We start from the raw sequence: 12,476 nt of genomic DNA, 5'->3' as shown, positions 1-12,476 counted from the left end.
TTAATGCTGCAAAATCGTAATACGTATCAAAGTTCAGAATACATCAATTTGGCACGATTGCATGAAATTGGAAGATCTTCGCAATAGATCATCCTATTTGAATAGAGTATTTTTTTTATCTAATTGAATCTCAGAATTAATGGTAAGGGAAATTGTTTTAATTTATAAATATAGCGATCACACATCTTGCTCAAAAAGACAAAGTATATTATAAAGTGACACATGACCTTTTTTTCGCTTCACCAGGGAAAAATTAATGGAGCCCCGGCGCAAAAGCATATGGCGATGACTTCCCAATTGTATACTTCCAATCGTTTTGCGGGGATAGTAAGCTGAGCTATTAAGGAGTCGTTTTCTTGATTTTTTCCGAAGCATTATAAATTTCTAATAATGTATGCGCATATTAATTGTACCTTTTGAAAATTCCAATTATTATTGGCATATTCCTCATAAAATATAAAGATTTTGATTGTTAATTGTGATCGAAGCTATTTTAATGCTGTGAAAAGTTAGTTAAATACGGATATCAAAAAGTCATGAATTGTAGGGTTTCGTGATGGCTGTATTCAACAATATATACCCTTTGAACTCGTTTTGCGAGTCTGCGGCCTTTTCTGGCCACCCTGCCAGTTAAAGCCTATGATTTTTTTGGTCGAAATCTATGACGCAACACCCTATCTCCCTCCGTTGTTAAGATAATAATTCAAGAAATAATGGATTTGCACGATTTGGTCTAAATTAAAAGTGATTGGTCCCGATTGGTCTAAAATTTGGCTTCTAGCCTTATCACATGATCTAGATTCGAAAAATTAAATTTTAGAAAATTCTATATAAAAAAGTAGAGGCATAGAGGCAATGTCATCACTGAAATAGATGGAAAATTTAATGTTTCAATAAGTTTTCCTAGGGATTCAGAAGATTTTAGAGGTGATCGTTTCTGTGATTTTTTTGTCGTATCTCGTATCGTTCACCCCAAACATTTGCATGAATAACTGAACCAGGGAGTGAGTGGTCGAAGTGGATTTATCTTATAGTGGTACATACTTCCCATAGCCTTCGTATAACAAGCATTTCACTAGACCAATATTTTGAAATCATAACCCGCGATTTAGAAAAATAGTAAAATTTATGAGTCATTGACGTCAAGAATTGATAATGCAAAAAATAAGGTTTCATTTGGCGAATCGCATGTGAATAGGACGGATACATTACATATACATTTGTGTGGATGTGTATTGTATAATTGGGGTGAATATTTGTATCACAATAACTCATTCATTACGCGGAAAAATTTACCTTAAGGACAATGTTAATTGTCATGCTCCCTCCATACGCCAAACTTACAGGCAATCGTTAATGAGTAGGCGCTTGGCAAGCACTTCCTTCCTGTCTAGCACTCGGAATACGAAGTGTCGGTAGGAAGGGAAATACAAGTAGTTATTGCACAATCGGTGAGCACTTCCAATGCCATTAACAAAGGCCCTTGAGGCGAGGGTTGGTCTGGAGAATGTCGGAATAAACAATCTGAGCTGAATGGAAGACGTATGGAGAAAAATTTGTGAATGGTCGGGTAGGAATTAATCGGGAGATAGACAATACACGAAGGAAATATTTGGAAGTAGAGATATTATCAAAGCATCGAACTAGTTCAGTGTCTGTGATGCAAGGTTTTCACCATGAAGTTCCTATTTCATTCGGGACATAAATTGTAATGAAATTATCAGTTATATCTCTGTTGTCCATGAAAGTAATGGCGGAAGTGCTGTGGATGTGGCGCCTTGCCAGTCGTGTAGAATGTGGCGCCAACGGTATAGATAAGGTTATAAGAAGCAGAATATTACCGGAGTACCTAGATATCTATCAATTACCCCACGCAAACCAAAATTTTTAAAATTACAAGTTATGTTTAAACTAAATCTTATACAACATTAGCTACCTAAGCTTGTAATTATGAAAAATGCTCTCAATCGCTCTAGAAATTATCGAAGACTAGCCTAGTAACCTCCCAGTCTCTATCGGCTCCTTTTAGATTCGTGTAAAATTGGGCACCGCACTCTCTTCGCTCGTTGCAGTTTTCGGTGATCCGTGAAGCGTTCCTATCATTTCATTTTGTTCATGGGTAAAAATGTTTCTGTGCCGAACCCCATGCTCGCCACATATTCAAGTTGCGGCATGATGAATGAGAAGTATCACCTCCCTTTCACTTTTTCATCTGGAAACCTTCCCTCAACGTGCTTGACGAATTCTCAATTCATGCAGATATATATATATATATAATTGGTATATGAATTCTTCACGGGATTCCCAACAGGTGAGCTGTTCAGTCAGAGCCGATGTTTCAACGGCGGGCGTTGAGTGCTGGGTCGAAAGTTCAAGTCCAAAATATGTTTATTTCAAGAGCAAACAGGTACATGAAATTTAGTCCGTGTTTATATACCTTCCGGACGCGCGTAGGGTCTTTTTCTGATTGGCCGTCTTCGATCTTGTCGTCGTTGTATTTCGCAGGGATGCCGACTTACAAAAAATATTGGGGGGTCCGAACCGGGGATCTTGCCCCGGGAAATTTTATAAGTAGTGAGTTTTAAGTTTTTTAAGCATTATAGAAGAGTCATATGATCAACATTAGAACCCTGACAACTCGAATCTCGATATCTGGACACTCCGGAGAAAAAAGCCTGGCACATTTTTTCCTCACGCCCATAACGAATTTTTGAGGGGGCTCGGGCCCCCTCGGACCCCATGGAGTCGGCGCCACCGGTATTTCGTAGCTTCTTAATAATCTTGAGAGCTGTTATATTTTTGGTTACAAGCGAGTTTTTTTGCGGCGAAGTAAAATGTTAATATCAAATTCACGTTCAGTATCTGTATCGGCGATGGCATACATCGGGATCCCAATCTTCTGCGCCATTGATCGATCGATCGAATCTTGGGTTCAGATCCCGGGTGAAGCCTTAGTACATTCCAAAATCATAATCATCGAAATAAGAAGCGGCTCTGAAAGTAACCGAATAATGATTAAATATAGATTTTTAAAATTGAAAATTAAATATCGATATTTAAATCCCTATCTGCATGCAAAATAGTATTTATTAAAGAGGAAACATGAAGCTACTGCAAATTTTATCTCTATATCATTAATTCTAATTCCTTATTCTAGGAACTACTTGGACTCAAGAAATGGTATGGTGCATTGGCAATGACCTGGATTTTGAGGCTGCTAAATCAACAATTCTTCCTTTGAGGTTTCCTTTCATCGAGTAGGTATTACTCTGGGTTATCCTTAGCTTCCTAAGGAAAGTGATTTTGTCATTGATAAAGAGCATTTAGACTTGGAGAGATTTTGATGTGATTGAGGCCACATGATTTTTTTTCACCCAATAATTGATCAGAAACCCGGAGCCTATTAAGAAAATGTGGAATCTTGATCATACCATATTTCTGACATGGTTTTGAAATGGAGAGACAATATTGCTTAAATCAATTTTTTTGAAGATTTTTAATGCATGCATCATTAGAATTGATTTCCAATATAATTTCTGAAAATAGATTTGAACCTAAGATGGAATAATTACCCATCCTTATGTGTACTTAGTTCCCAAAATTCTGAGTGAACCTCCAATGACTAAACTGTATCCGTATTATTGGAGTTCGTGACACAAAACCAATGAGTGTTGACTACCTACCATAGACAATTGAATAATACCCACAGCGATCTGACTAATAGTTACTTATTAAAGTTATTTATTTATTTTTACTATAATTATTACATATTGCTGCAATTAGGCTCTTCCAATCTTGCATAAAATTGGAAGGTACATATTTGCTTAATTGTATTATGGCATGAATAAAAGAGAAGTTGCCAGGCTAATGTATCACTTGTTGTTGTTGCACATAAATTAAATTGTAAAATAAATGTCAAATGATGAAAACAGTTCAGAGGTAACAGTTGAGTTATTGAAAATTGAGATCCTTGGTGGGTTTGATGAATTTTGTTCAGTCACCTATTTGAATAGAGTGGGATATGTAGCACCTTTTACCCCACGGAGTCATGAATGATTAAGTGAAACTGCCGGAATAGTTTGATAATGCCCCTTATTATGGTCCGGATAATCAAACTTCCTAGCAATGAAGGCCAAGGTATTCCTTTGGTTCCATTATAATATCTTTGGTTTTTAAATTTCTTGGATATTAGAATTATCATACACTATTATATATTATGAAATCTAGCAAAATTATTCCTTACATCTTACCTAGCCTGCAATAGCATGCTGAATAATCTATAATGCTGAACAGAATCATGGAAATGGTAATTTATTGTGAAATATTTAAAATTAAAAGTGATTTTATAAAATTAAATTTCATGCTATCTTTATTTCAGCTTCTCCTGCTTGTTTGATTTTGAAACGCAACCTGCAGAAGCCCTAAACTCATCTTTTTATGACTTTTTGAAAAATTCTGTGAATTTTACCATTAACATGAAGTCTCCAAGATACATAAAAACACATCTTCCATATGAGCTTCTGCCAGAACAGATGAAGTCTAAAAACACAAAGGTAACTAACTAACTGCTTTGATCATATTGCTAACTTTCTACATTGATCCTATCATGTTTTTATCACTGCTGTTTGAGGACACGAGTTGGCTTGGAATAAAATCATGGTGGAGGCCGTGCTAAGAAAAAAAAATACTTCTTTAACAGAAGGTTGGATGATAAAACACTTATCTAATGAAGGATGTAAAAAAGCTACATAATAATATCCCATATTATTTTAATACAAGTCTTTTTACAATGTTCTAAGATCACAAGATTTCTCATTGACTAGCTTACTGATTTGACATACATAAATGAATTGAAATTCACAACCAGCTTGTAACTGTAAGTATGTGTTACATATGTATTACTAATGAAAAGAGAACCGGCGTGCATACATTAGATGTCTATTGGTACTCCCCTGTGTAATTTCTTAGTGTATGATGTCATAAAATGCTGCCATACATAATTAAAATGAGTGCCATGCAGTGGATAATATGTATTTTTAGATACAGGTATAAATGTATTTATAGAAGCATATTCCTGATATTCATATTCCCAAATTCCAATTAATTACAGCAGTGAATATGTACCAGCAGTGCCTTGGTAGTGCTTTATCACAATAAGTATTTTCTCAATTTGATTGAAATAATAATTTTTATTAATCATTAAAAATTAATCACCCCATGGCAAGACCTGTGGAGGTTCATAGCTCTCCCATATTATTCTCATACAAGTTTGGAAAATTTCATTTTCAGAGGTGAAATAAAACTTAAAAATATTGCACTAAAATTCCATTTGTGTAAGCCCACAATTTTATTTCAGGAGTCACTTGCTAAGCAATAAATCAATATGCCGCTCTATTCCATTTATTGTAGTTGAGTTTATAACCACCTTATGTTTGACATTGGCTCCATTTGCTGGTTTGAGTTAAATAACTGGAAAAATAATGGATTAAATCAAACATAATATTCTTGTGGATGGACAGGCTTTTTAATATTATCAATGAGTGATCCAGATGGATATCCACCCACTGGTGATCACATCTTAATATTTTCTTTGACACCAACTGGTTAAAAGGATTTATTTATTTTTACGATAGCTGCCACAATTTCTGAGGAAGAGTTGTTCAATCTAGTACAAATGCCGCTGAAGTTAAACAAAGATAAAATGCAGGAATTCTTCTAGGATTTTACACCAGATTATTTCAAACATATTGGCCACCATTTCAGAGAATAACTTGTCTTCCATTCTCAAGGTGCGTTAATGTCTGAGTGTCCAATTTCACACTGAATTAAATTGACCGTTTGGCGATTGCAGCAATAAGGCTCAGGTGTCATCTGATTGGCTTACGGTCTTTTGAAGTTCTTTATGCGCTTTCCTTATGCTATTTATGCAAAGAATATATGTTCTACCATTACTTTTTTGTATTTTGCTACACCTTTCAGGAAAGTGAAGCATCGACTTAGAATTAACTTCACTTCTTCATTTTTTTTATTCAAAAGTTTCTTCTACATCCATGACATATTTTAATGAGACATTTGATTTTTCCGCAGATCATCTATGTAGCAAGAAATCCTAAGGATACATGTGTATCATATTTTCATCATGCACGTCTCATTGAAGGTTACAGAGGAAGTTTTGAGGATTTTATTGAGTTATTTCTGCAAGATAGTGGTAAGAATGTCTCTGCATTATTACGAAAGATTAATATTTGTATTAAATTATTGCATGCAATTATTTCATAGTGAACTAACTAAGCATTGTCGGTGAGATAAAAATTATTGGAATTTTTCTCATATATAGATGCAAGTACATATTCCTATTTTTGCTGAAAATCAGTAATGTTGAAAACCATGTACAATTTCAAGTGCCTAAATATACAATTTTGAAGAGCAGGCCTTACTAAACCATATTATATCAGATATAGTATGAATTTAGTCATAAACACTATGCTTTCATATGAAAATCACTTAATTGATGTTTTCTTATCGCTTTTTATCATTTTTTGTTCCAGCTTATTTGTTTTAATGGATTTTGATGTTTGGAATTTGAAAGGATTTTTAATGTTTTTCAAAATTTACCATATTGGAATATGCTTTCTTTTCAGTTTCTTATAGCCCTTTCTGGGATCATTTGGTTTCTTACTGGGAACATAGAGAAGAAGCAAATGTTCTTTTCTTGAAGTATGAAGAAATGAAAAGGGTAAGTGCTTTATTTATGTTGTCTGTATAAGGAAATTAATGTCTATAAAAACAGTTATCCTCACTTTAAATATGAAAATGGCCATTCAAACATTTAGGTATTATGAATTAGAAACTGAGATCATTGAGATATTTATGGCTATCAAGTTAATGATTATTCAATTCAAGCTGATCTCAATTGGATACAGAATGAAATCCATATTCACGGCAAATTTATCTGCCCACTGGAAAATTTATCAAATGCCCACCTGACTTCTTGGCTGGTGCTGCCTTGAAAACTTGAAATAAAACATTATCTTAAACTGCAAGTTTTCAATGCAGGCAACCGAAAAGATCATCTATTTTTTTCTTCTGTATTTAAGGCCATTGGAAATACTTTCATGTGCTTATCCAACTTTTTCAGGATCTCCCATCTGTGATTAGGAAAGTTAGTAAATTCTTGGGAAAGGAACAACTAAATGATAAAGACATGAAAACACTATGCGATCATCTGAGTTTCGATTCCATGAAAACCAACAGCTCTGTTAATTATGAGTTCGCTGTTGACAAGACCCAGAATTTAGGATTATCACAGGGAGAGCAGCGTTTCATGCGAAAAGGAAAAGTGAATAGTTGGAAAGAAGAAATCAGTCCAGATGTTGCTGAGCGCTTTGATGCATGGATTGAAAATAATCTTAATGGTATTGACATCTCTTTTGAATAAATATTTCTTCATTCAAATAATAACTTCATGTAGTTGGTGGAAGCAATGCATCACTCAACTAACCAAGTACTAATATGCACAGATGCTCACTTATAATGGTGTGATACTGTTCTAATGGCCAAAGATGTTTTGCAGATGATATTCATCCAAAGAATAAACTCTGTATCATTTAATAATACCGCTGAACTTCAGGGTACGTCATATCATATTTTATCGCTGAGGAAAAGTAAAGTACAATTTTCTTATTAATTATAGATCAATGCATTTTATAGAAATGGCTCTCATCAGTGGCGTAACTATGGGGGGGATGAGGGGGATAGGTTCCCCCCCCCCCACTCCCCCAAAGCCTCAGAGAAATAAAAAAACATTTCAAACTCTTGTATAGTTTTGACTAATAATAACTGCATCTGCTTAAAGTTAAATTTTAAGTGCCAAATTGATGTGAAATTTATTTTCAAGCATGTGATTTTTCCAAAATTTTCCCAGATCCCAAGTTGCTCGGGAAGGGGGGAGGGGATGGGGAGGTTGCTCCCCAGGCCCTCCCATCCCACCCCAATGCATATTCCTAGTTACACCACTGTCTGTCATTATTAGACCTATTTCAAGTCATTTTTCCCTGATTTTTTATTGCAATTATGGACTCTTTATCCAAGTTTATGTTCAAAAATGACTAAAAATATTGTTTACATTTTCCATATTGTATATAAATTTTAAGTTGTTCTATGTAAAACCTCATAAGATGGACAATTGATGAAAATATTCTTTTTTCTCTGTAAAAGCATGACAGGATTATAAATTTGAGGTGGTTGATCGAGGTTGCGCCTAATAACCTAAAATGTTTGGTGATTGGCTGGAGCTGACATGTTTTGATGGCCATATTGTAATATGAGAATTTTCAGAAGGTATTTGCTCATCAGACTGGTGGAGGAGGTGATAGCGATAGCCTAATACTTGAGCCTTGGCTTTTCTCTAGAGTGGATTACTTATGTCCATTTAACAAGTTGCCTGTGGTGGTGGTGGAGTATCCTGTTTAATATCTCACAAAAAGATTTTAATGCATAAGATTTACATTTTTGCATTTGGAGGTCAATCAATTGAAAACGATTTAATGCAATAAGAATGAGCCAAAGTTTTCATGTGCCATATCATTCTATCTGTGATTTTCTTATTCTAAAGCAAAGTATTTTGCAATACATGGATATTTATCATTCATGTGCCATTTTTCTGCTGTAAATACAAGAGGAATAGAACTATTTTCCAAAAATAATATTCCTCGTATCTTGTTGAATTCTTGTTATTGTTTCTATGTATTATTCTACACTCATGAAAATTTTTCCATTTTTGATCAAATAAATATTTTAAGATACGCGTTGTATGATTGATATCCTTCAATTGAGCTTTCTAACATGTGCATTTTTTTACCTAATTATTTTGGGACTTTTATCTGAATAGAGGAGACAGTGAATAAGTGGTGTTGTTGTTGTTTTTTGAATGAACTTATATTCTCACAGGTGAGGGCATAATTTTATTACTTGCATTAGTAGTTTAACCTCTTCTGTGTTAACAAACCATTCATTCTAATTATTTATCTTGAATTTTTTTATGTGCACCCATTTAGAGCATTTAACTTATGAAGAGTTTTCTCAATCACCCACAGGACTGAACTTGCATGCTGAGAGCAGTTTCATAAAATGGCTTGCTGGAAAATAATCATCCTTCAATAGAAATATTTGGCAAACAAAGTTTGTGATATAATAATTGAAATTATTGCAAATAAGATCTTGCTGTATGGTCCATGATGGAATAATTTAAAGGATGTAAGAATATGTACCCATAGTTAATTTTCAGTATTCCATGAGGAGAACCACATGCACTTGCTGCTGCAAAATCAACTTCGAATCGTGCATATTTCATAGCAATGTGACAGTATGGTCATAGAAATCGTTTATGTCTACTCTAAAGAGCCAACATTGAATTTCATTCCTGAAGTGACTTATTTTGCTCTCTTTTTCTATTATTACATTTATGTGAGGTGTTATGATCCATTCATAATTATTGATTCTCTGTTGCTGTTAATTTTTCATTATTTCTCTGAGAGAATTGGTAATGATGAACTAGTTTTATTGATGCAATGTTGATGATTTATGGCATTACAGCCATAAAGAAGGTGGTAACTATCAGTGGATTCTGTAATCATAATTATTTATTTTATTTTTTTCTATCATATAAAAAGATTATATATATAATAAGTCTTCCATTTTTTTCTCATTTTGTTCTCTTCAATTTTAATTACCTGTGTCATATTATATCACGAACTAGTACCTTCTTTAATGAATTTATATCATAAATTCTATTCTTTTTTTACACATGATATGGAAAATATCCTATTTTGCGCTGCTTTTCTATATGGAAAGTTATCCATAATATTACTACAGTTTTGAAGAAGGAAAAATTCATTAAAAATTATATTTTTGTTGGATATATGGTTGGAATAGAACTGTGGATTATTTCTCAATTTATTTCTTGAATGGCAGCAACAGTAGAAATGAAGCATTCGGTTGAAATTCGTCCTTGGTGGTCAAGCCATATGTGTCTGGTATATTTGTATTGTAATCTCCTGATTTTCGAGAAACTATTTCGCGAACAGAAATTATATATCCTGTTGGTTATACAATGCGCTAGACTTATCCGTGAGTTAAGGCGAGGACCCCTCTAGGGGTACGAGTACCAGGGGCGTCTACTTGGAAATGGAAGCGACTCGCAATTCCTAATTTCCTAATGAAAAAATATCTAATACTGCTGGATTTTGCGGTTGTTAAGTTAATCTATGGGTTTAATGGATGTCTTTTGTTAAATAAAAACACGGGTAGTGCAAGTAACCGTGGTGATTGAAAAACAAAGTGAGTGTTAACCGAGAATTGCCGCAAGTAAAAAGTCGCCCGCGCGCGAGGCCACAGTCAATTCCGTGTGTTTCATTTGAACTTCCACAAAACAACTATATAGTTGCTTTGTATAAGTTGCCGGTGCGCGGGGGTCCGATTGCAGGCCGGTGTATATTCGCATGCAAGGTTGTTTTTGAATTTTAAATGTCAATGCTGAGAATTACCCTATCTGTTATAAGTGGATGATTGCAACTTTTTAACGCCGTAGTGATGCAAGGACATGAAGCCATATCGTAATATTCAACTTTTGCCATTACCTATTGTCTCTTTGGAATACTATTCGATATTTGCCAGTGGAAGGGAGGATGGGAAGAGCGGAAGACCAAAGAGAAGATGGAGGGATTTTATCGAGAATTATTTGAGGGAGAAATGTTTGACTGAAAGAGATGCCCAGATCTAGTGCCTTGGAGGCGACTAGTTAAGAACAGCGATCCCTAACGGGAATTGAGCGAAATAGAAAGAAGAAGAATCGTAATATTCAACTTTGTTCCACATCTTACCTACATTTTGGAGGGTGAGGTCAAATTTTATTAGGTTTATACGAGGCAATATGTGATAGCGACAGATTTATAGATTGACTGCCAAGTGATATTTCTCAATCAAGACATTGACTCTGCTTAACATTCACCAGCCTCTGAAGGCCGCGTCGGTCTTCGGCTAATGAGGCCAGGCGATTAATGTCAATTTGACTTCAAATAACTCAAGAGCACCACATCGCTGCTGGATCTATCTCATTCCTGGTTTATTGCTGTGATGAATCAGCAACTTATTCTGTCTCTGAAATTAGCAGAAAATGCAATCCCCAAAGACTCTAGGTCTTCTTAGTCTGAGACGGCCTGCCGGAAACGAAGCCATGTAGGAGGAGCACATTATTTGCAGAACAGCTCGGAGGATGAATATATTTAGCAATTTGATGAGTGAACTATGTGAATAAACAGAGAATACCGTGAAAGGGTGGAAGCGTACTACTTATCAGCGTCGCCTAGGGTAATTGAACATCACGTCCTATAGAAATTATGAAAACTCCGCATGCAAACACATGACTTGGTGTTATATCCATAGTTCTTCCCAGGCTTTCTTTTGATTTTTTTCATCGAAATTCTTTTGGCATAATGTGTATTTTTTTAAGCATAATGTGTTATTACACTCTATTCCAGTCAGACAATGCATAATTAGGGGCATTGTGCAAATTGGCAGCTTAAAGGCTTGCGACGTAACGTGGTGGAATTGCATTTCAGTAAAGTATATCAAATTTGGTAAAATCCAAAATTATTCATTAATACTACTGGCCTAGGTTCCAACTTACCATACACTGTCATTAATAAGGCCTCTAGACTTGATAAAATTGCTCAAAATATTTTTATAAAATGCAAAATTACAGTATGTACCAAGTTGCTCAATTTTACGGTCGTCACTTTTCACCAGGTATCGGCCGAACACAGTATGTTTGAATATTATTATTTCCCGAACTATAATTTTTCAAGATAATGAATAATCAAAAGAACAATCGAAACATAAATGCATAAGTACGGTGTCAAAGAGGACCAAGTGTAGTACAACAGAATTATCACGAAGGACACTAAACTAAATGCGTGCTGAATATTGGAAATGAAAATGTGCGCGGATCGGAGGATCCAGTGAAAGCTACAGAAAACAACGTCTTGAGCGGTGGCCGCTATTAAAGGACATGAACCAGTGAAATAGGGTACTTTCCTTCATTAAAGAAAACGAAAGGCATTGATTGCGATTCGTTACCCACCATTAGTGTATTCATATTATACAAATTATTTCGTTTTAGAAATACCGGTTTAGACGAATGGCAATGGTCCGTTTTTATCCTCATTTGAAAAGGGCCAGATTGGCGCCCATGCGATACCACTCCACGTGACGTCACAGGGACCTAGCTTCTATACGAGAAGATAGGAGTTATACATCGTCTGAGGTTACCAATGCACGCATGAGGCGTAGAGCTCAGGGAAACATGTCTTAATAATCACTTATTAAAACTGGCTAAGGTCGGAAAGTTTTCTTCGTTTGATAAGGTATTAATAATCCTTATTTAAGCCTAGCACTACCAGTCAGCAGGTTACTCAGCT

At 35.1% G+C, this 12,476-nt stretch overlaps 1 protein-coding gene across 2 annotated transcripts in view; it reads left to right on the top strand.

The window, feature by feature from the left end:
• Positions 1-9,693, top strand: part of LOC124154222 (luciferin sulfotransferase-like) — a 37,604-nt gene extending 27,911 nt beyond the window's left edge. The window contains exons 2-7 of one of the 2 annotated variants that reach the window (XM_046527814.1): positions 3,158-3,257; positions 4,379-4,553; positions 6,088-6,208; positions 6,642-6,736; positions 7,139-7,415; positions 9,096-9,693. In XM_046527814.1, the coding sequence (XP_046383770.1) occupies positions 3,158-3,257; positions 4,379-4,553; positions 6,088-6,208; positions 6,642-6,736; positions 7,139-7,415; positions 9,096-9,148 (821 nt within the window). In that variant the 3' untranslated portion in view covers positions 9,149-9,693. Of the gene's footprint in view, positions 1-3,157; positions 3,258-4,378; positions 4,554-6,087; positions 6,209-6,641; positions 6,737-7,138; positions 7,416-8,225; positions 8,805-9,095 lie in introns of those variants that run through there. The other variant, XM_046527815.1, reaches the window with a different exon arrangement.
• Positions 9,694-12,476: the final 2,783 nt, after the last annotated feature.

This window comes from Ischnura elegans, chromosome 2 (genome assembly GCF_921293095.1).
Source record: "Ischnura elegans chromosome 2, ioIscEleg1.1, whole genome shotgun sequence".
NCBI lineage: Eukaryota > Metazoa > Arthropoda > Insecta > Odonata > Coenagrionidae > Ischnura > Ischnura elegans.
The sequence above is the reverse complement of the archived record's forward strand: the minus strand, read 5'-3'. Positions and strand labels throughout refer to the sequence as shown.